This window comes from Amblyomma maculatum, chromosome 2 (assembly GCF_055883805.1).
Source record: "Amblyomma maculatum isolate TAMU_Amacu chromosome 2, ASM5588380v1, whole genome shotgun sequence".
Taxonomy (NCBI): Eukaryota; Metazoa; Arthropoda; class Arachnida; order Ixodida; family Ixodidae; genus Amblyomma; species Amblyomma maculatum.
This window is the reverse complement of record NC_139345.1, coordinates 106,683,384-106,708,237: the sequence shown is the minus strand read 5'-3', so window position 1 is coordinate 106,708,237 and position 24,854 is coordinate 106,683,384. Positions and strand designations below refer to the sequence as shown.

General features: G+C 43.4%; 1 protein-coding gene across 1 annotated transcript; it reads left to right on the top strand.

The window, feature by feature from the left end:
• Window positions 1–793: 793 nt before the first annotated feature.
• Window positions 794–23,678, top strand: stck (LIM zinc finger domain containing stck). The gene is made up of 10 exons (XM_084594985.1): window positions 794–2,297; window positions 4,796–4,921; window positions 5,544–5,589; window positions 7,439–7,626; window positions 10,576–10,647; window positions 11,545–11,622; window positions 14,080–14,230; window positions 16,878–17,019; window positions 18,757–18,832; window positions 20,371–23,678. Exons 1-10 carry the CDS (start codon window positions 1,825–1,827, stop codon window positions 20,504–20,506), a joined length of 1,488 nt encoding a protein of 495 aa, XP_084451111.1. The 5' UTR covers window positions 794–1,824; the 3' UTR covers window positions 20,507–23,678.
• Window positions 23,679–24,854: the final 1,176 nt, after the last annotated feature.

Sequence of the window (24,854 nt, the reverse complement as noted above, 5' to 3'; positions counted from 1 at the left end):
AGCCGATTATTTTCGCAGTTTCTTTTAACCTACTTACTGCAAGATGTCACGCGCACTCACGCCGCTGTGTGTGTGTGTGTGTGTGTGGGGGGGGGGTCAAAGGCTGGTGTATTCAGATAAATATGGGTGTTTAACTAGAATTTGGAAAAAAATAGAAAGGAACAGAAAAAGTAATGAAGTCTTAGCTAGCATAGGAATCTGCCTGTTTATTTATGTAATCATGAATAGATTTAGGGCATATCCCTTGACGCTTGCCCCGAAGGAGAGGACCCTTGCTTTTCGTCGATGTTGTTGTTTTTTGTTTTCGTCTCGCGAGGGCCATAGTTTCGGTTGCACTCTAGATTATGGTTGACAGTCTCTGTAGTTCACACATCGGGCGTCCGTCTAGAATGCAACAGAAGATTATCTTCCAAGCAGTTTTGAGCTTGAGATGAGGACGCTGTATCAATTTCTTATCGCACACGTCATTTCTCAGGCGAATTTTTGTAGTTTGTGTTTTCTCCTCTGCGAATCAATCTATATTTGTGAGCAGTTCATTCTCTCTCTCCATTCTTTTTTAACTTTTTTTTTTCGCACCGGTTTTCGTAAGAAATTTGTTTTTAATATTTTTTACACCACTCTGGGCTTCCTTCTTTAACGCCTTTCATTTTGTTATCCAAAACATCGTTGCGTCTTAGCGCTCTTGTGCGCGTGTTCTCCAGTTTCGATTTCGATATCGCCGGCAGGAAACAAACGAGCGTTTCCGGTAGTCGCAATGCACCACGGGAAAAGGAGGGTTCGTGGAAGTGGAAAGAGTGAATGCGAGCGTTTCGGCTGGACTATGCTGGACGGCATTGGCGGGTTCTTCGGGCGCCAGAAACCTACGGGGTGGACATCGCGACGCCGCCCTGTGTGAATCGATCTGCTCGAGCGTGTATCTGTGTTAGCGCCTCTGCACGTGCTGCGCGCTGAGCACGTGCAGTGCTCTCTTCGGCGGTGTTTTTCGCGCGCGAGTCAGTACATCTTTGGCGCCGACGCGGAGGAGAGAAGCGGCAGTCGTCAACCTCCCCCTGTGACTCAGGGCCTCGCAGCAACGCCTTCCTTTGTGCCGCCACAAGTCGTGTCGCCCTCATCGAGCAACTGCTGCGGCAAGATACCTCGCATTCATTTATCGGTTTTGCTGTGCGGAATGTTGCAGACTTGGCAGGCTCGACAGCGCTTCATTGTTCGCTCAACCCGTGAAACGTCCCAGTGCTCGCGCTAGTGACGACGGAACGGGGAGAGGTCTTCTGTTTTCCTTTCCGCCGATCGTCGTGGTGTTTCTTTTTTCCGTAAGGCGCCGGCGCGACGCCTATCGTTTTGTTATTATTGTGCCGTGCGGGCGGATTGGGCCGAAACATATGTCGGGCGTGCCAGCGGCGCTGCGTGCGTGATCCGTGCCACATTTCAGTGAGCCTGCAACCCGAGTGTATACCCCGCTGAGCCAGGATATTTCGCCTCACCCTTCGTTAGAATCTGCTCGCCAGGTTTCTGTAAACAGAGTTCTCCGAAAAGGAAGAGTACCGGCGAAACGATCGGCACTCTGAAGAGGGGGACCAGCTGCATAGGAAGGCTTTCAGAAGAAACTGGGAAGAAAAGCCTGTTCCGGTGAAGCGCAGCCGACGGCTTGGACGGACGACGGCAGCTGCGCATTTCAAACTGCTTTTGTGGGGGGAAACCTGTATTGGCCATCGCGGACGGCACTTCGGGATGGCCTTGAAGCGGGCGTCCTTCTGAGAAGCGGCGGCGCTACAGCGGAAAATAATTTCGATTTGAGGAGACGAATAAAAGTACGGTAGTGTTGCCATGTCTCTGAACCGCTACGCAAGCACCGATGGCGCGCGGCAAAAGCCTCGGCACAATCAGATCCCTTGGCAGATAGACGCCAGTCCGCTCTACATAAGAAGGCAAGACCATCTCAACGACCGGATGCGCGCTCTGTACGTGAGCGAACCCACGGCATCGCCACCGCCCATGTCTCCCGTGACATTTGCAAGCCCGGCACGGCAAACTCCCGTGCCTTCAAGAAACCACCAGTTCCCGCACAACTCGTCAGATTACGACAACACGCCGCCCGAACCGCCCAAGAGGACCAGCTCTGCATCAATGACACCGTCGTACGACTCTGTGTCCACCTCCTCATCATCACTGCAGTACAGGAACGGAGGAGGTGGCAGTGCTGGGGGCGGCTATGGTGTTGGTAGTCCTTCGAGGTCTAACGAAGGACTCTATGCATCTCCGGGAGCACCATCGGCAGTCCCTGCTTTCGAGGCAGAGGAGTAGGTCACAATTTATGGTGATAGCTTCTGTAGAGGGATGTCATAAGGCCAGGGGCATCATGAGGCTGTAGAGTGATGTCATTGAACTGAACAGCAGCTGCATTTTGACAGGCCTGAATGAGCTTGCAAGAGAGGTGTCAGGCTAGTTCGTACTGCATAACAAATGAAGCAGCTCAAGGAACGTTGAAAAACATGGAAAATTATATGCGCAAGTATACTGGAGTGCTCATGTGCAACTCATTTTCTGGTTTTTTTTTTTTTTTTGTGCCTCATGCTGGTTAATCCGTTTGTCATTAAGTAAGTTTATTGCAAGAAGCTGCAAAGAACAAAACAATTAAAATAATAGTCAAAGTTCAGGACTGCAATAAACTGGATGCTAAATTATTACTGCTGTTCAGTAATGACAGTCTCGCACTGCACGGTATTTATGTGTCTGGTACACGTCAAATTATCAAACTGCAAAATACCTGATCATTTTACCGGAAGACTGTTAGATTGTCGTTCTCTGTATGTTATATATCTATGTCTGTAATGTCAGGCAGAATGCTGTTATGCTTTACATTGTGCAAGAGCATCACAACTAGAAATAATGAGGGGTATAGTTCTCTGAAAGTATAGTTGGAAAAATAGTCTTGAACCACTAAACGATGAATGGAGGCGGGCTGCTTTTAATGTAGGCAGACGCATAGAAGCGTATCTAAGGGTCAGTCAACTCTGGAAAAGTTATCGTGGAGCGGCAAGACGGATTCATAGATAACCTGAGGGGCGGTAGAGGCTGGGTTGCATAGAGCATATTTTTGCTTGACGGCTTCCCTTTACTGATAGGAGGGGCGGTAGAGGCTGAGTAACATAGAGCATATTTTTGCCGGACGGCTTTCCTTTGCTGATAGGAGTTCTTTATTATGCTTGTTTGAAACCTATTTTTCAGGTATTGTGTTCCTCTTTGCAGCAGTTCATCATCATCATCATTTACTGATCCCTTAAAGGTCCCGTAGGGACATTACGGGGGAGGGGGGGGGGGATGATGGTGTGCATATATATCGTCATACATAAGCAAGTGAGCATGAAAACACAGAAACTGAATAGGAATAACAAATTAAGCAGAAAACATTAGGCGGTTACAATAGAAACAAAAATATGAAGACACCAAATGCCAAAACAAAGGGAGAAAAAAAATGATATATGTCAAAAAGAACTTCACTGAGTGTAAGTGGCAAAAAAAAAATGTGGAGAGCAACACAAGAATACATCATGATGCAACACCTCAAAAAAATCTGATTGCTGGGAGAGGAGCGCGAGGAAAAGTGGCTTTTGCAGGATGAAATGGTCAGTTAGTAACTGCCTAAATTTGGAAGGATTAGATTCTATAACAATGCTTTCGGAAAGCCTGTTCCATTATTCTATGGTGACGGGAAAAAAAGATAGATTTATTGAAGGCGTTAAAAGAACCATACAAACGTTGAAGGATAAGCGAGTTAAACAATCGGCGAGGTGAGCGGAAAGGAGCACATAATAAGGTTTCCAATAGGGCTGAAAAGTTTTCAAAGTTATGTAAGTATTGCTTCGTCGCCTTAAGATGGCGGGACATTCAAGTACATTTTGAATGTGGCGCTATCACATAGAATAAGGTATATACTATAAACCAATGTTGAGCAATCTTGGTGTGCTCGAGTGCTCTCTTTTTCTTATAGGATGAAAAAATGTGTTTATTTTTTCTTAAACATTATCTATGCCATTAGCTAATGTAGTGCAGCTTAGTTAAGCCAGATATGCAGCTCCTGTTACAGTAAGAGCATCTCAAATCGCCCTTCGTGATTGCTGTAATGATATAGATTACATCTCAAGTGTATTGAGAACATGGAAAGTATAATTGGCTTCATTGAAGACAACCATTTTATGAAAATTGCGTTTAAGTGTACATGTAAATTGAGATCATGGGCAAGAGATTTGAAAATTGCTTTTTGGGAGGTAGTAGTTGAGTTTGGTGCCTTTAAGCTAAACCCTCTTTGTGTTTCCTTTTGTGAGCATTGGCAATTGGGGGTGACGTTCGTAGTTCAGTACAAAGATTTTTGAGGCTAAGTTTACGTCGGCTCTTACAATTTTATGCAGTTTTCTAGGTTAGAAATTATGTTTTTGCTTTTTTATTCAGTCCTGCTTTGTGTTCTAAAAAAGCAAGATTCGCAGTTGAACAAGGTGGATGTTATTCATATTTGAAAGGAAATGGGAAAAATAACGATTTTGTCCTTATTGTCTTTGTGTGTGATTGTCATTTTTTTATGTATGTTACCTTCCAAAGTTGAAGTTTAATTTCAGTTTTGCGGATTCAAATGAAGATTGTGCAAAACTGGTTGAAATAACGTGAAAGTGAACTTCCTGATAGTGTTATTGTCTGCTATACTGTTCTGATTAGCAAGAACTTTTTATGATACAAAGGGCTTAATATGGATTTGCTTCCATTTTATTTATGTGCCTTATTTCTTTCTTCTTTTATGTGACAGTGAATCAGAGGCAAACTTCCTGATGTCGCTCGAAACAATGGCTTGCACCCGTTGCGGGGACGGGTTTGAGCCTCATGAGAAGATTGTCAACTCGCATGGCGAAGTCTGGCACCAGGCTTGCTTTGTGTAAGTAAGGTGACTTGGTTGGATAAAGCTGCGATGTGCCTTTGTTGCCATTCTTCATCTGGGGGGAACTGCAGTAGGCACTTCAGTCAAAAGGAAGTAAATGGTAAGCTTTAAGTGATGCAAAAAACATGGTCTACAGCGTACCAAAAGAACGATCTCACAGACAGTTTTCAGCAAGAGAAATTTGGACTTTGAAATGCTTCAAATAGGGGAAGAGGGCATCTAACTGTAATAAAATGCATGTTCCAAGGGTGTCTTATCATTACTATGTCACTTCTTTCTGTCATGACTTATAAAGTAAAGGCAAGAGCCAGAATTTGTCATTACCTGGCGAGCTTTACTGGACGCATACATTTTCTGCCAGGGTTTATTGTATGCTTTGTCATCCTCATAGGACTTTGCTAAGCGCACCTCAATAGTCAATTCTGCACGCACGGACTTCATTGCTCAGACTTGTAACTCCTTTATTGGTAGTGTTAGTGATTGTTAACCATATTATTCTTTTCACTTGTGAAAGTGCGTCTTCAAATTCTGAAATCTTGGCGAGAAAAAAAAGAATGAAAAAAGTGTGTTCCAAAAAGAAGAGGTAGTTTACCACACCTTTTCTTCTGTTTGTTGTCAGCTGTTGCCAGTGCTTCAGACCATTTCCTGAAGGCGTCTTCTACGAGGTAAGGTGCTCTGCTTGGTTCTTTCTTAAAGAGACCGGGAAATGGGTTCACAGGTTGCTAGTCACTGTGTTCAGTGTGTAGAAATGCGTTTGAGCATTTGCCCAAGGTATAATTGATTTATTCATTTTTTATAAACTGCATGGCTTTTTTTCTTTCTTTTTTTTAATACATGGGCCAAGGGGTGGTTTTTAGAACTATTTTTTGTCATGATTTCAGTGCTTTAATAGTGTATGACAGGCCATCGAAGGCTGCCATTCGCTGAAACCATGACAGGCGCACTTCCGGTCGCTGTGAAAGTGGTTTGCTTGTGTTGCTGCTTGATCCCCTCGGGCGTGTGTGAGCGAGGCCGATGCCGTCACATACGTGTTTCAGATTTAATGCTGAGGCACCTTTCTGTCGGTGGCAGCCATACTTTGGGCTCCATGCCCGTTGCAGACGAGAAAATGGAGGAAGGCTGTGACCCACAAATGTTTGGGAGGGAGAAAACCCACACTTAGTAATACGGATACGGCAACATTTCTCTGGTTGCCGACAAATGTTCACTTCTTAAACTTCATACTGAACACTGCAGTTGCCCCTCATGGTGGTGCAGTGGTTAGGACGCTCGACTACTGTGCCCAAAGATGCGGGACCGAATCCGGCCGTGGCGGGTGCTTTTGGATGAGGAAGCAAGGCGCCCATGGTCTGTGCGATGTCAGTGCACGTTAGAAAACCCCAGATGGTTGGAATTCCCAGAGCCGTCCACTGTGGCATCTCTCATAGCCTGAGTCACTTTGGAATATTAAGCCCAATAAACCAAAACCTGAACACAGCAGTTGCAGGCATGTTGATTTGGTCATTCATCACCAAGGGGTAAATAGCACAAAAAAATAATTGGCAATTACACAACATATGAAGCAGGAAATGAGTGCCATATGGCTGCATAAATAACTATGTGCAGAAAGATGCAGTCTGTTTGGGGTTCTCGCTCCTCACTTGAACTTGCTTTCCTTCCCTCAGTCATGTTTGGCTGCAAAGGTGCGAAGTGACTGTGAACACAAAACCAGCTTTCCCGGTAACTTTTGCTCTTTGTTTTTGGGAAAAATGAAGCAAGCTGTGGGCTATGTGCACAGGGTAATTAGATGAGTGCACCTTTTGGGTTGGCAGGGTGCCTGTCCTGCCCTCATCCTTCTAGTCACGCCAAGCTACACAAAAGCTTTCGCTGCAGAAGCACTGAACACGATCAAACCCAACCACAAATTTTGTGTGAAATCTGCCAAGCTGAGGAGGAAAACAAAAACTGTCGCAGTGGATTTGAACCCGAGAATTTCTTACGAGAAGCAAGTACATAAGCTCCTAGTTATTGCAGCTGATCACCTCACGTGTTAAGCTGCAACATGCTGTCTGTCGCACTGTGCATTGGAAATCATCGGCTCTATCAACTTTCATCTATGCGCAAAAGTTTCCGCATGTCTTACTCTGTTTAACTATGTTAAATCCTTGGCATTTTTTTACTACTATGGCAGCACACTATGCCCAGACACCTTCATATTGACAGATAGCATAGTGAAAAAAACGACCGTACAGAAAAGAAATGAAATGCACAATAAAGCGCATTGTGTGTTCCTCCTTTGTGCAAACTTTTTTTTTTGTTTTTTTTTTTTTTTTTACCTGTGAGCATTAAGCTACAAGGTTGCCGTTTTAAGATATGTCTTTACGTGGTATTCATTTGACATTTTTCTACTTATGTTGACAGCAAGCTCACGTGTTTTGTGAGAATAATGCTGATGCTTTCTTTTAATAATGTACTGCAAGGATACCATTTGATGTTACCATCTTATTCTTTGTGTTTTTGCCATGTGATTTGCAGTTCGAGGGCCGGAAGTACTGTGAGCATGACTTCCATGTCCTCTTTGCCCCCTGCTGCGGAAAGTGTGGAGAGTTCATCATTGGTAGAGTTATCAAAGCCATGAGTAACAACTGGCACCCCCAATGCTTCCAGTGTGAAATTTGCACAATCCCGCTGGCAGATCAAGGCTTCATCAAGAATGCTGGAAGGTGGGTACCTCCAGAGAAACTGTTTTACCTGCCAAGATCGGTGTAAATGGACAACCCACTTTGTAACACAACAGTCCCAACACTAGGTGACCTCAGCCTGCCTCTGCTGAGTCACGTGCAGCCTTTAGCCACGTCTGAAGTAAAAGTGGTCCTTGTGGTAGAGCTGACACTGTATGTTTGGATTGTTGACCTCCCTCAGCAGGGGTGACATACTACTTTGGCCGCTTCTCGTAAATGGTGCCCTCAGCCGTATCTCGGGGCCAGGGTCATTGGCAATATCTTTTCCTTTGGCCTCTCTCCGAACTTTCACTTTCTTCTCCTCTCTCTCATCTTTTTCGGCTTTTACTTCTTTCTTCTTGGTTTTTCTTTTTCCTGGCAGCCAGGTTTTACCGAGAGTGGTATAGCCTATCTTGTTTATGTAATACACGGTTTCTATAGTAATGAACAGCTTGCATGAACTGGCTTGCATTTAAATTAATGTCCTATGCCCTCACTGGGCTCCCATAGTCGATGGATGGCTGGCACCACTTCCTGAATAGTGATTGTTTACTGTAGCAGGATACACTCCCTTCATCAGAAGACATCACCATCCTTTAATAAGGGGATGTAATGATGCAGCATACCAGATTTTGTCTCGGTCAAGGAAACATTCTGTGCTAACTTATATGTACGTAGGTTGCAGTTATACAGCAGATAAGCCATCCAACCCATCCTGTCGCTCTTCATGGCTAAAGGTCTCACAGATGCCGCAAAACATTGTTATATAATGCACAAAATGGAAAGTGCAAACCTCGCTATGGAAGTCTGCAGAAACTGTCCAGCCTCATGTCCCTCTCTATACAGTCAAGCCCGGATATATGAAACTCGAAGGGGGTTGCAAAGTAGTTTGATGTATCGATAATTTGGTCCATAAAACATCCCATCAGATGAGCTTCTCAGTAACCCAGAAGCATGAATATGGTGTACCGACACTAGCGGCATACTTCCTGCAGTGACTTGCTATGCACCAGAGTACTAGCAGTACACCGCTTGCCATGGGACTGGCACACATGCAAGGACACCCGCATGTCAAGCGCCAGCTCATGCCAGGCGCCAAAATCAGGCTGCCTCTTTGTGGGCGCAGGCGTGCGCCAAATGTCTGGCAGGGACAGATTGGAGAGTAGATTGGAGTGCGCTGCTCGCATCGCACGCATGTGCAAGCTGTCTTTGTGCCTCAGTGTGCTGCGCAAGTGCTGTTGCTACAGTAGCCAGTGCTTTGAGAAAAGCCACTGTCAATTATAAATAGGTATAATTATATTACTGGTACACTATAAATGCAATATTGCGAATAAAATTAAGGTACAGTTAATTTCTGCTTCACCTCCAGCTTCGAAGCAGGCCACACAACAGGTGCCACAACACATCGGTCAGCAATGCTTTGCTTCACCACGTGACAACTGGTGCATCGAACACAGGCTCTCCGTTGCTCAATGTTCGATCGGACACCAGTGCTATGAACTCGGTGTGCCTCAATATATCTGGGTTCAGCTGTACTGTGGGCAACTTTTTGTGGCACTGCAGCAAAGGTTATAGGAAGGAAAGAAAAGGGCACTGCCTTTGTTCCTAATGTCATGGGAGCAGGTTGTTCATTGTTCGTGTTAGGGTGTAGGTTGGGCAAGGGAGAGATGGCATGAAGTCGCTACTGCTGATGTAGCCCATTGGACACAGGCAAAGGCCTATCTCGTTTTTCTTCTATAGCTTCTGCTGGAGATCCACAGAAAGCTGTCCACAAGTATAACATTCATGTTGCCTCAAGCCTACATAATCCTTTGTTTGACTTCATACATCTCTTCAAAACTGAAATGCTGCGAGTACTCAGAGACCATATTGTTATGATTTTGATGAGCGCGCAGTGAGCTATGCTCAATCTGGTGCAAAAACAAATTTCCATGTGGTACCTCATCCAACCATCCTCTTAGAGCGTCCGCCCAGACCCTTTTCAGGCAGCATGAGCAAAAGTGTGAGCCTGGCATTATACATGTGCCCTGAACTCTTGACATTGCTTTAAGTGCAGGAAGTGTGGTTATATGGCTGCCATGGCTGATTAACCTGTGGAAAATGTACGTAGACAATATTCGACGGGATTTTAATATAGAACCTGTGCATCAGTTTTGATGGTGAATATCCAGGATATTAGTAGTCAAAACAGCAAAGTAACATCTAAAACAAAAACATACTTTTTTCTGTAATCACAATTTGGATGAGCACAGTTTAGAGCTCAACTTGTCTGTCATAAGGGTAGCGCATATTTTTTCATGTAGCCCGAATGTGGCTACAGTCGAAAACGTGTAGGATGAAGTGATGTCACTGGGTGTGGGTGTGGCATCATAACCACCTCCAGCACCTGCTCAGACCACATGAGCTGCACTTTTTGCCAGGCCTGTCTGCTCCCATGATAGAAGCACATAGTGCTACTCGCTGTTTCCAGAGAGGACCTCACATGCATGTACAATGCCATGTGCTTCTCTGCGACTGAGGGAGACAAGGACAAAGTGCAGTGTAGTGTGGAGCCATATTGACGGCATACGCGTTCTTCTGCCGAGTGCATTGGCGAGCGCTCATTACCGTCGCCTTGTACATGTTATATTTTCTGGTGGAGTTATACGTCTGCCCTCATCATACAGCTTCGGCACATCTGAGAAAGCATGCTGGCTGGTGCTGATGTATTTTGATGGAGGCGAAATAAATGCAAGGCGCCCATTTACTGTGCAATATCAGTGCACTAAATAACCCAAGGCCGTTCATCGTTGTGTTGCTCTGTGACTCAGTCTTTAAATTTCAGTCCCTAATGGTTGCACATGGGGTTGCTTCTATACGAGACCTGCTTTTCACATAGTCCATTTTGATATCTCATGCACAAAAGTATTCTTTTGAGAAGTGGCATACGCACTTTTGTTTGTATTTGTGCAGGGCCCTCTGTCACGAGTGCAATGCTAAAGAGAAGGCTGCAGCCTGTGGCAAATACATCTGCTACAAGTGCCAGTAAGTACATCTCATTTCAAAGGATGCATACTATGCGCTACACTCATCGCTCACCAGAGCTCAAAGTTACATGGGGTACAGCATGAGCGTAATCAGGTATTTCATAAAATAGGCAGTCCACTTTCGACCCACAGGGAGAGAAAAGAGTTACAGGCTCTGTTTTGTGTACAGCTGTTTTTTTTTTTTTTTCTTTTTTTTATCTCCCAGCTTCAAGAATTTTCTCAAGTGTTGCTCGGTAGCTAGTTGGTGCATATTTTCATTTAAAAAAAAAAACAAAGCTCCGGTTTTTTTTACTGTGTGCTGTCTGTTTTGTCTCCAAGTCTTCTAATGGAAAAAGAAAGAATTGTATTATTGCTTTAAAATCATTTTGCTAGCATTCTGCATATTGAAAGTTGGTTACAGCTTAAAATCAGATCTGAATTGACCAGTGCAATCAACATCAAGTTTATGATTTATTCTAAAAAGAAACCGACATTGATGACACCAATAAACACACAGAAGCCCAGCTTGGTACCAGGTCTTAATGTACATTTATTTGCCTTGACGACCTTGCAATGTATGGGGGGCAAATTCTCTCTCTCTCTTTTTTTTTTTTTGTGACTGCATTAAAGATTTCATTACTCAAAAGATCTGATGCCGGTGTTGTGAGCAAAAAATAAATAAATCACTGGCATGGCGCTAGCAGGTGGCAGCTGGCATGGTCTGGCACTGATTCTTTGATGGCTTGTGTGACAACAGGATATTAGAAAGTTGGGAGGGGGTACGCTACACTTTGGCTACACTGGCACATTGATGCAGCTTGGTTAAAGTGGGGCTTTATGTGTCAGGTGGTCTCCATCGCTGTTGTATCATGCCCTTTAAGGTGGAGCTTAATTGTCCCTCATGACTCTTTTTTAGCGGCATCATTGACGACATGCCACTGAAGTTCCGCAGTGAGCCCTACCACCCGTACCATTTCAACTGCACCACTTGCGGGTAAGTGTCTCCATTCGCTTCAAATACTTCAGAGTTATCTAAATTGACTTGTATTGTTGACAGGGTTTATAATGTAAAGGGTCTTGATGTCATCATCAGACCATGTTTGGCTTTATTTTCTTAGAATTTAAAGGGACAGAACGCTAACCAAAGTGAGTAATGGATTATGGTGGAAATGAAAAGATCTTGCCTCATATAGATCCAGCACTATAATATCCAAGAAATGAGGATCTAATTTTTATTCGGCACTTAAAATCTCATGAAAATGAGTGCGCTTGCGGCATGACGCCTAAATGATCACTGTAGTAACCCGCATGACCACATGTAAGGAAAATGTCACTGGTTTTCGTGAGTGCACACTGTTTTCTATTCTTTGAAGATTGCTCGTCTTGTTTTATTATATCTTGCACTACTCTCTCCAGTGCGCCCATCCACAAAAGCCACCCTCCTTTCGCATCGCCTATGGTGTCCTTTTAGTATTTGTCACTGTATGGCACCGCAGTGTTTTGAATTCCTTGGACGAAGTGGTGACCGTGTCGAAGCAAAGCTTCAGCCAATGAGGCATACATTCCTGTGTTGTAACAGCATTTTGTGTAGAAACTAAAATGGATGCTACACTGTACTAAAAATGTCTAATTACTGTCTGGTGGGTGAGGACTTAACGAAGTTGAGGGGAGCCGTGAATTATTTCGTTAAATCTAGTGAGGCATTTCTTGGTCCTATAATTTGGTACATTCGATTATAAGGTGCGCCGGTACCCAAAAAGCTACCGCGGCATCATACTTGCGAAGCTTTAATGCTCCCAAAATGAAATGCGGATAGTAAGAATGACCGGCGCCATTAGCGCACAAGAAACAAAAATTGCTACTCATCAAGAAGAGACCAAGAGGACTACAGATTTATTTTCCAGCAATCAAGTCTGTGATTTTTGCCTGTGCGCGCTTTGTGAGCAATGACCGCACCGATTTCTCGTAGGTCTGAAGTGCTATGTATAGCACTGTAGGCCTAACAAGCTGAGCTTGAGAGAAGCATGCACGCAATGGCACGGGGAAATATCCGCAGAAGCACAATGGCGAACGAACCACATAAAACGCCACAAAAAAACACCGAACAGCAACACCACCCCTTGGAATGCGACACGGGACTTTTTGTACCGCTATCACCATCTGATGAATTCAACTGAACACTACAATTCTTGTTTTGCACCGTGCAGTTTGAGAAAAAGTGGGACGAAGGTGCCCCGCGCTGTTACCGTGGGCTCGCAATCAATAAATTTTAGGGGTGCTCTCTACAAAATAGACTAAAAATAGCCCCTTTCCACCTTCATTTTTCGAAAAAAGGTTCATTAAATCGGGACAGATCACGGAAATGATTTCGTTATTTAGAGTTAGTCAAAGTATTTGATCCTATGGGCGTCTGAGGGGGAATTACAATATCTTCGTTAAGTCAAGTTTCATTAAATCGAGTTTTGACTTTAATTGGTTCCCAGGAAAGGAAAGGCAGTATCAGTCACGCTTGTTTCTGTGGACACCTGGACTGTGCCGAAGGAAGGTGCTTGTGAAAGGGGAAAAAGAAGCCATAGTGGAGGGCTATGGAGTAATTTTGGACACCTGGGGATCTTTAACATGACATCGCACAGCATACAGACGCTTCTTCGTTTCGCCTTCATCGAACCCAGCCGCCGGCGGTCGGATTCGAACCCGGGTATTCCGCCACAGTAGTCAGGCGTCTTAACCACTGCGCCACCGCGGCAGGGCCTTGTGGGTGGGCTTTATCTTAGTTTTCGGTGCATCACTTTTGTTGACGCGTAATCGTTATCGCAGTCGCTACTCATGGTTTCGAGCATCGGACTACATAAAATCGGGCACATGTACTGATAGAAAAATGCTCAGTAATTTTTTCTACACCATTGCACAGCAGTTTTGTTAAACCGCTAAGCAATCGACCACTCGAGACACGAAGCGTTCCACTGCGCTGAAAAAAACTGGGAGCTTAAAGTGCAGTGTTTTGTCCCTTTAATAGCTCACTTTTGGCTAGAACAGGGCACAGCATTGAATGTTTGTGCATTCGATCTCTTCGGAGCTCTCATGCTCCAGCTTCTTTCTGTTTTGCAACAACAGCTGTTAAGCGGCTTTTGCATTGATGTACTAGTGGTAGTTAGTGGTAGTCTGCATAAGTGGAGGATGATTGCCATGGAAACCACTCTGTGGGTTTTTTCCGTGCTTTTTTCCGGGGAATGAGAAAGGTATGAAGATGAGGAAGGAATTCACAGACAGATAACAATAGTAGCAGCCTATCTCATCTAGCAAGCACGTGAGATGAAATGCCTGGCTGCTAGATGGTAACAGTTCACAGCGCGACTTTTTGCTGTGAAGTACAGCTCCCAGACTTGTGTGCTGCTTGTGTACACAGCACAGCATGTGGGCTCATCGTGTGCACATTGTGCTTTACATGCAGTGTGGAACTGACTGCAGAAGCTCGTGAAGTCAAAGGGGACCTGTACTGCCTCCGCTGTCATGACAAGATGGGCATCCCTATTTGTGGTGCTTGCCGACGGCCAATTGAAGAGAGAGTGGTCACTGCCCTTGGCAAGAATTGGCACGTGGAGGTAGCGTGCTTTGCCTTATTCTAATTTGATTCATTGGTCAAAGTGGCATTTAATCGTAGGTTTCAATTCAATCTTGCATTTCAGTTGGTTGTCTCAAATACAGACACACAGGCTCGCAGTCTTGTCTCAATTAGCTTTGGGACTGTAGTGGTAACTATTTGCAAGAATGTTTGAATACTGCCAGTGAATTTTCAGCACATTGCATAAGCACACAGGAAGACAAGCTCATTTCACATTGTTCACCCAAGGTTTACTTCTTCAATAAGTTGCTTGTAGCTTCTCTTCTCTGCTTGCTTTCATTTATGATGAAGTCACTAGTGTTGTCAGCAATTTCAGATGTCATCCAATCGCTGTTTGGGCTGCTACCACTGCCATGAAAAGACTGGCAAAAGCTGCTGACATTTTATGCATACCTAATGTATTGTCTTCCATCATTGTCTGAGCTATACACCGTGACAAGCTTTCTTGGCAGTGCAACGAGAGATAGGCCCAAAGCTCACCTTCGCTTACTACACAATGTATAGTCCCCGATTGTGGTTTATAGTTTTGTGTTAAAACGTAGTGTATTGGCAATTCTCATTACTTAAGTCATATTTCTTGCATAAGTGCACATATTCATCATTAGAGAGTCACAGCAAAAAAGTGCTTTGATTACAACAAATTGTTTACACATGACCAGTTACAAAAAGCTTCTATAAATGGTGTCAGCTGCGCCAATGCAGGAGGGAAGCAACCACACAGTGAGCCATGTTAGCAACGTGCCAGGCAGCTGTCCCGCGGCTGAATTACTGATGAAGGGGCACAGCTGCTTCCTCTTGACCCCTGAAGTTTTTTCTTGGTTTGGTTTGGGTTTGTGGGGTTTGGGTCTCTCATAGTCGCGACTCGGACTATGAGAGACGCCGTAGTGGAGGGCTCCGGAAGTTTCGACCACCTGGGGCTCTTTAATGTGCACTGTCATCGCACAGCACATGGGCACCTTGCTTTTTGCCTCCACTGAGAAGCGGCCGCCGCGGCCGGGATTCAATCCCGCATTGTTGGGCACAGTAATTGAGTGACCTAACCACTGCACCACCACGGCGGTGTAGTTTTTTCTTTGTCGCCAAAAAAAGGTTGTCATTGATTGTAGGTAAATACACTGAAAACTTGTGGATTTGAACTTGATAGTTAACATTTTCGTGTAATTCAAATTGTACGACTTGATCTGGCTAAACTCTGTCTAAAAAAGCGCATTTATTTTAACGTGAGTCAGTTCCATCACAGATAATTCAAACCATGCGCCACCATGACTGGCCAGTTTGGTGCCTGGCACATGGTGAGAGAAATGCCCCACTATAGGGGAGGTGAATTAGATTTTCTAGAATGGGGAATGAAGAACCAAGAAAGAGGGTAAAACAGTTAACTCTTACTGGCGCCATGACTGGCGTGGCTACAAAAGAAGCGGCTGCCTCCTCCCTGTTCCACATCACCTCCCCGGCTTGCAACTATAGAAAAAGGGCACTAGTTTGACCCCCGTTAATTTGGAAACGTGGATAATTCAAACCACCGACATGACTCTACAGCCAGTGAACATTTAAAAATGCTTACAGAGACCTTCTCTAGCCTAAGCTGCATGCTGCAAAGTCGACAGTGTATCTCTGACTTGCGGTGGCAAGCATGAAGGATGAATGGTCTGTTTCGATGACAGCTCTTGGCCATGCATCAGCCAGTCAACCGAGCTCAGCTGATCACTGTTTAAATTGCTGATTGACAGCACGGGGAGTTTCCTCGCTAGCATCAGTGTGGTTTTTCCCCTCAGCTAAGAATGTGTGTCTGTAGAGTGCCGCTATCGCATCGCACCGTGAAGGATCCAGGAGACCGAAATGCAAAAAGTAGTCATCGCACTGTTCTCATAAAAGCATACAACCTTTTTCAAGTCTTTCACCTTACACACAGTTTCAAAGTGGTGGAGGGTGCTGCATTATTGGGCATCGGGCTTCTCTAGTAGCACAGGAAAGAGTTGACTGTCCACCTAACAGCCCCAGTCAAACTGGTTTCTCGAAGGGTTGTGAAATGGTCTGTAAATATACAGCGATGCAAGCAGTACTTGTCAGTCCTTTTGGTGCAATTCGCCAATTCGAACTTCAATAATTAAGTATCTTTCCCACTCCCTTGAACTTAGAATTGATGACCTTTTACTGCACTTTTCTTTCTTTTTTTTTTTTTTTTTTTCTCTACCTAGCCACTGGCTTGTTGACGTCAAGTCTCACATCGTGTATTTGGTAGCATCATTCTTTCGCCATTTCTTCTTGCAATGAGCCATAATTTTTTTGTTCAAGACACAGCCAAGTGTGCTATTGTTTTTACGAACTGAACACATGATGTGCTTGGGCACGTGGCTGTTGTGGATGATGCAAAAGCAAGTGGTGCCGTTTGTTGGAGGTGACTGACTCTATGGCAGCTAGCTGCCATTGGACGTTTTCTTCTGCAGAAATAATGTTCACATGTTACACATGATCCACACTTTAAGAACATGGATGTCGCACTGGTTGGTCACATGGAGCAGTGTCTTGTCGTAGGAAATCTGCCATTCACAGATTTGATGCAGACTTTTTGTGTTATGATGCCCAGTGAGCTGCTTCCCTGGAATTGTGTTCTTTCTGTGCTGCAGCACTTCGTGTGTGCCAAGTGTGAGAAGCCCTTCCTTGGCCACCGGCACTACGAAAAAAAGGGGCTTGCATACTGCGAGACCCACTACCACCAGCTGTTTGGCAACCTTTGCTACATCTGCAACAGTGTCATTGGTGGAGATGGTAGGTGGCGCAGTTCAATTCTTTTACTGTTTTTGTTGGCAGTAAGGCCTGTAACAAGGCCTGTAATAGATATCAGCTTGGGAACTGGGATTTTTAGTGTTAAAAAAATATTTACATGCGGTGTATCTAAAGAAATGTTCACTAATCTTCTCACCAGGTGTTGGTACCTGTGCAAAGTGTTTGCTTGTGTGTTGTTACACCTTGTGCTCTTTGAGTGGCCTGGTGGTTTGAGTATCTGGTTTCAACGTGCCAGGGGCAGGGTTTAATTCCCAGAGGCCACTGGGTACCCACTGCTCTTCCAATCGATACAAGCTTTTCCCCTAGCTTGTTGCTTGGCTGCTTCGAGGTGAAATGCTTGGAAAATTATGTCACTGATCTCGCCTCGTGCAGACTGGGCTTGTTATCCACGGAAGTCGAACTTGGCGAGCATTCATATGCTCGCCAGGTGGCTGTTGCTCCTTTATTTATTCATTTATTTTTTCCCTGAGAGATAGATTTCATTAGCTTGTACCAGTGATGTGAACTACAGTAAAACATCATTAATATGAAGTCACTGGGACCACGAAAAAATATCAAATTAACCGAATTCAGCTCACACAGAAAAGTCTGCCGCAGGCAAAAAGAAAAAAATTATTGTAAGTACACGCTGCGCATGCGTATAAACATTTAAATATACATGCGCATTACAATTAACTCAAAACTAAAAACCTCAAAGCTGAAACCAAAATCTCAAAACCCGAACCGAAGTAGCTGAATAAATTGTGGCCAGCCACATTGCCCTCGGTACCATCGGTATCAGCGAGTCAGTGAGCTTCCAGTGAGCCGCTTCTGTTTTTTAGTTGAGTGTTTGTCCAGCCGCTCGATGTGTGCTTAAATCATGGTATCATGGCTTAAATAAGCCCGTAAAGGATCATATGCACACAGTGCATGCAGCGTACAGTGACGGGCTCTGTGAGCAGGCCCTCCCGCTAGCAATGGTCATGAGTGCATTTAATAAAATGTGCAATTTCCAATGCCCTAGATGGTACTGAAGATGACCTTTTGTGGTCGGTGGACAGCGAGAAAGAGCTGTGTACTCTGACTCTGACGGCGAGTAGCCTATGACGTCCACGTGTTGCGGTTGTATTTGAGAGTGCTGATTTTGTTTCATCGAACGTTTTAAGCAATTTTCTGACGCTTGTTCGCTGCATTGTTTCTTAAGAGCGGTAGAATTAGTGCAAAGTTATTTTCGTAGTTTCCGGGCGTTAAATATTACTGCACGTTACAATTGTGCAAAACCGGTATTCCAGCCGCTGTGTGTTCGTTCCTTCACTTCTTTCTCACAGCGCGATGCTGAACATGCCACCACATCTCATCACCCCAGCACATGCGGCACTAAACGCGGCACCACACTACATAAAAAATCGTGTGTTGCTGGCGTCTTGTACTATTTTATGTTGTAGTTGGTTTGTATACATGGCTCTCTACCTGTTTCACAAATAGGTTAGTGAGTTGGGCGTGTAGTGACGAGGTGTGTGGTGACTGTGGTGGTGCTGCAGAGCTCTGCTCCAAAACTTGGAGGAGTTGTCCAAACCAGAATAAAAATGTAATTCATGTAACTGGGCATTTATTCGCTGTTACCTTGAATGTCCGAAACTGACCTCATGACCTCACTGCTCAGACTTTGGGAGGTAAAGCAAATTTAGTGGACTTCAAATGTCCTCACTGCCTTTTGTGCCATTCCTTTTCTCTTCTCAGTATTCACTGCCCTGAACAAAGCCTGGTGTGTCCACCATTTTGCGTGCTCTGTATGTGACCAGAAAATGAGTCAGAAGTAAGTCCAGCATTGCTTGTTTGTTCATTATTCTTTTCTTGCTCATTATTTTGCTGCTGTGCAGAAGAATTCAGTTGTGAATTTACTTTGAAAAAAAGGAAAAACAGCCATGCTAATTCAGTAGGATCCATAGCCTACAGCACAGCAAGAATGAAACCAAGCACATGTGTTGATTTTTTTCTGTATTTGTGCATATTTTGTTGCTGTCATGCTGTAAGCTGTAAAATAGTTTGTAAGCTTCAGCCTTGAAATTGCTGGGAGTATGTCTCTTTAGCCACGCTTGTTACGTTAATCACAATGACAGAAATGGGAGCCAAGAAGAGTGGCATATGTATCAAAGGTAAACATTCCACAATCTTTTTTGTTTTGTGCAACTTATTCTTTGCATCTGTTGAGTCTTTCCGACTGCAGAAGTGTGAGATTCTGCCAGAAAACTTGCAGGGCTTCTGAAACAGTACTTGCAGTAATATTCTAAAGCAAGACTTCCATAAAGAGGGTCTTTGTGAGTATTCGAGTAAAATTTAAAAGCTTTGTGCATTTATTTTTGATCATTTACAAATCATTTTTAAAAAGTGCTCCTTGCGACTGCTAGCAAATGATTAGGGCGACACCTCCTCTCGTGCTGCCTCCTTGGCGACATCATCTGAGCTGGCTGGGTGCGCTTGCTCATTGGGCGGCACGGGGTGTGGTGGGGCGCCACGGCCATACATGTACATTCATACGGCTTGGCTAAAGTGGGACTTTATATGTGGTCTGGGAACCTAAGCTATTGCGTCGTACCCTTAAAGGCGTAGCTTAAGTGTCCTCCATAATTTTTTTGATTGCCGATATGTTCGGTGCTAATGTAGCTTGCTTAAAATTTTTTACAGTGGAGGGATGACTAATTGAATATTTATTGCTCGGGCACATTTTCTAGGTTTGGTAAATAGCTTTTTATAGGACCTTTAAGCAGTACTTCTTTTCAGTTTTTTAAACTTTATCCGTCACTGACCCACACACACGGGTCTTTTGGAATGGCACCTCTGCATTCCAGAAATGAAGGGGCTGGCATCAAGTCAGTGGCAGCTGCCTTGAATTTCTTAGACACTGCTAAAGGTCTCTATGCTGTAGAGACTACATTTTCAGAAATACTGTCTGTAAGAATAGTTAAGTGAATTTTATGCATACTCTACATATTTATGGTTTAAGCAAAAGAATGAAAAACACAGGCTGACATGGTCCTGTTGTACACCTAACTACGCGAGGTCAAGGGGTACAGCACTGTCGAAAAATTAAGATCTTAAATCACATTTTGTGCGCTCGAACATAAGTAAAAAAGCATTAATGTGCACAAGCTTTGTTAAACTGATTTGGACAAGCAATTATACCTTGCACGAAATTCGTACCAAATCAGCAGCATTGAAGAAAGAAAAGTATTTAGTAGGTTTAACAAGTTTTGCTAGTTAAGCTCTTCAAGCAGTCTGCATGGTCCTGTGTCTCTCTGGCTTGCTGTTCATTTGTTTTGACGCACGTTGTTCTCTCACACTTTTTATTTGCAGGACAAAGTTCTTTGAAGTCGACCTTAAACCTGTTTGCAAGCGGTGCTTTGAGAAGTTTCCCAGTGACCTGAAGAAACGACTGAAGAAGTCTTATGAAGTGAACTCGAAGAATAATACGTGGCAACCGTGCGCATAAAGGAAGCGAGCAGCTGCTTCGCTTGCTCCCAGCAAGCATTTAACCGACTAGTGTGTGTGCCAAGCTTACCAGAGTAATATATTTACTATATTACGACGCAGTTCTCTAGCCATCGTAGCCAGGGTCTTAATTTGTACATCAATTCCGCATGCTCGTTGATGTTGTTTACATGTTGATGACAATGACGTTGCTGTTAATACCAGTACAGGGAAGACTAGCCATGACAGGAAATAGGAGAGAAATATATTTATAGTGCCTAGCATTTTAATTAGGTGCGGTGTTGAATCTGACGATGTGAGATTTTATCTGGTGAAATATACGTTAGGTTGGGCGGGGAAAAAAAAAGAAAGATAAATAAGCGCCCGGTTTACATCGCCAGTTAGTGGAGCGGGTTTATTGTGGTCAAACAATGAGAAGCTAGCACATGTTACTGTTGTGGGATTAAATGGAAACTGTCGTTGAAATTGTTTTTGTCAGGTAGTAATTTTTATTGCTACTTGGACAGCAAGTCTGCTAAGGTAAAATAATGAAAACATATTAGATGCTTTGTTACAGAATTATTTCTATGGTATTTTTTTCATCCATTATTTTGGTATTGATGCCTGCTAGCTTCTCTGCTCTTTTTCAAGTATATACTTTCAATTGAGAAACTGTCATAAATAGAGGTTTGTGGAAAATTATTGAAGTTATCAGTGTCACAGAAATGGATTCAAGCAGATTTTTCTTCTCCTTCAAGACAAAGGAATCTCCTAGGTAGTATGGGCCATGACGTGCAATTTTAGAAACACAGTAATATGGCTATTCTCTTTAATGCTGTGTTATGTTCATGGACATGGCACAAAAATAATTTGGTGCAAAGAGCATCAAAGGATCGAGATCAGAAAATGACGTTCATTGATTACATCGTGCCATTTATTTTACTTTTTGTATATTTCCTTTTAGAATCTCATTGTTTTTCCATTACTTTAATCACCTGCTGTCTTCGCACAAGTGTTTTTCACTGTATTTTGCGCCAAAAACGTCGGTTTTAAAATGTGTTCTGTTTTCAAAGAAACGCACAGTTTTTGAAAAGGTCCGCACAATCATGACACCTGAATCATAAATCCACCTTTTTTAGGTGGATTCCTTGTTGCACGTTGGATCTGAATCCCCTCTTCCATTATGTAGCTGCCATTTATGAGACAAGTGTGCATAGCTGCTTAGTCCCTAATCTCAGACCGAATGCTACAGTACTTTTCAAAGTGTTGGGAAATGGGGACAATGCACTATCTAGTCCTTTGATGTTAAAAACAACTTGGCCATCACTTAATCATGCACTTGGTGATCTGATGGTTGTCAGTTTTGCCATTTGAGATTTCATGTTGCTCTGCACAAGATCGGGTGCTGTGGTGCCTTGGAGCCTATTGCCTGTTATTGACTAAAGGCTCGTTGTCAGAACTCTACCTACATCGATGTCCATCCTGCATGCTCTGCTGGTAAACTGATTTGGACTCATACTTGCGTTTTGCACTTGGCAGCACATTTCCTGCGTTTTGTAGCACCTTCCACTTCCTTGTAATTGGAACTACTTGCTGCTTGCCCTGTTCGTGGAAGGTGCTCCTGCTGTTGGCTAGAGTCATTGTACTTCATCCTAGCCTACTGTGCTGGATGTCACAGCTGCATTCGTTACGCTTGCAGCAATTTTACTTCATTCCGGCCTTCTGTGCTGGATGTCACAGTGGCATTTGTCGATCTTGCAGAAATTTGTATCGAAAAACTTGAAAGCGCTGCCGTCAGTTTGTTTCTTCTTTCATTGCATGGATTCATTTCTGCATAGGCTGTCCTGACACTGCTGAAAGTGCCTATAATCAACCCTTGGTCACTGTTACTAGCATAATCTGAAGGTGGCTTTTTACAATAATGAATTTACATCTTTTTTTTTTTTTATCTTTGAATAAAATGTGAGCATTGCTAACTTCTCCTTTTTTTTTTTTTTTTTTCCTGATATATACTGCACACAGAGAGAGGGCAACTGTTTTGTTGTTACATACTTTTTGTTTCACATATTCCTGTGGCCGTTTTTAAGTATAGTATGTAGTTAGTACAGCAGGAAGTTATGTATATGCTTTGCGTCTTGGTCTTATTTGGTAGTAGCAGTAGCAGGACCTAGCAGTTATGCATGTGAATTATGTGGCTGGTTAAATGGCTCTTATATGTTATAACCTTGACAGTTACGTTTCCAAGAAAGTTGTTCCTTAAGACATGCTTGGATATTGGAAATCAGAGCGTCGCAGATTGAATACTTGAAATATTTGCAGAGGTTTCTTGAGTATAGTCACCTGTGGTTAAAACTATTCGATTTTCACTAAGCGCCTGCCACCAGAACAGGCATATTTTCATCACTTATTCTAAATAGGTGATCGAATTTTAATCTGATTTATACCTTAAAAGGCCATTTTATTAATGCAAGTGTTGGTTCCTACTGCAGGATGTTAGTGTTACGCACACATTTGTATAGTGTTGTTGTCACTTGTGCCTTACTGTAAGCCTGCAAGGCTGTTTGTTTATTGCTGCTATATATTGTGCACTTGACATTTTGTTGCAGCATTTATTTAACGTGGCTTTGTAATCAAAATGCTGGAACATCATTGACAGAGGCGTACTGATCCGTACCACTTTGCACAGAGCATTTAGCACATTCCTTCTAATTTTAAGGGGTGTAATTTGCTGTAAAGCATGGTCTGACTGATGTTGCCTTTGTGTTAGGAGCCCAATTTGAAGGGCTTGCCCTTTCATTCATTACAGGGTGCATTTTTGACTGCAGCTTGCCTTGTGAAGAACTGGACTTGCTAATTTCATAAATGTAGGGACTTGTAGACAGTAGTGGCGCATTGACACCAAAGCTACCATCCTTGGCTTTGTTACGCAGGATACAGTTTTCCTTTTATAATTTTTTTGCTACCTGCATGACAGTCGCAGGTTTAGCTGTTTCTATGAGGCATGATTCTGTCGCAGTATGTGCCTTCATCCAATGTGTTTGTGCATGTACTAACTTCTGTTGATTTAGGCGCTGTCTTTTAGTAGCATTGTGTTTGGAGCACATTTTATGTCCGTTGTCATGCTTGTATAGACTGGCAACGATACATGCCACCTTGTTTTGTGAAGACAATAAAACTACCCTGTTGTGAACTAACATAGCTTCGAGTGGTCACAGTGTAATGGCAAACATTAGGTTTTTCTTTTTCAAGATTATCATGCTTGATGCACTCAATATTTGACGGACAAATTAGGTGTGAAATGTACGCATGTAGTATTCTTTTTTAAGATTCATAAGTGCACACACATAAGTACACTCCCTTTAAGGGAGGATGCAGGGCTAATATCACAATTTTCATCAAAACTCGTTTTTAAATTTTTGTTGTTCTGGATTTTGCATATATTAAAGGAACTTCTCCCCAATTTTGATTGTCATCTGCAAAGTTGAAAAATTAAAATTCCGGCAACGAAAGCGCCATGAACGCTAATTTCAATATGACGTCGCATAGCGGGCAAGAAACTGAACGAGTGTCCAAATTAGAAAGCTTGTTTTTCGTGCTCTCTGGCCAAAAATGACCTACTATAGAGAGTAGAGTACACAGCTAAAGAGACAAAGAAACTGCATATTTTGGGCTGAGGCAACGGTGGGTTTGCTGGTAAACCGAAGTAGAAGCTTGGACAGACTAAAACGCAGCATGTACCCTTCGAATGCTTTTTTCGCAGCACTGGGAGTCTGGCTGAAGTGCTCAACAAGCTGAAGATGAAATATGGAGCCTAGGCGAAGAGGCACGCTTAGCAAGCAACCAAGGAAAGAATGTCACGACCTCAGACAAGGGGTCTGGACAGGTGTAAAGCTGAAAAAAAAAAAAGCGACTCAAAGCAATCACCACAGACCAGCATCGTGTTAAAAACGACGACCCAACATATGCGTCGAGCCACTTCGAATGATTAATTCAGGGTGTAAATTTGCATAGCATATTCTGAAATCTTTGGATGCATTTTTCTGCACTTTTTGTAAGAGTGCAACAGTCAGGAAAACTACCATTTTCAAACTCTCTCACCAAGTGCTGCTTTCAAGGTAATTTCCTGATTAAAATTTTGTTGGGAACAAGATAAGGTAATTTTTGAGTTCCTGATTACTGCGTAAGGTAAAAGTATCAAATATGTGACATATAATGGCAACAGATAAGAAGAACGTTCATTTTTAAAGGGCTCAGATTTTTACAGAAATGTCTTAAAGAACCTGCAATTGGCCTCATCCTGCACAATGAGAAGTTATCCAAGCAAAAACAGTCATTGCACCTTCATTAGTTTTGAAATGATAGTTTTCCTA

Coding starts and splice junctions, on each gene's coding strand:
- stck (XM_084594985.1), top strand. CDS start 1,825: ATGTCTCTGAACCGCTACGCAAGCACCGATGGCGCGCGGCAAAAGCCT. Junction 5,590..7,438: donor CTGAAGGCGTCTTCTACGAG/GTAAGGTGCTCT, acceptor TGTGATTTGCAG/TTCGAGGGCCGGAAGTACTG. Junction 7,627..10,575: donor TTCATCAAGAATGCTGGAAG/GTGGGTACCTCC, acceptor GTATTTGTGCAG/GGCCCTCTGTCACGAGTGCA.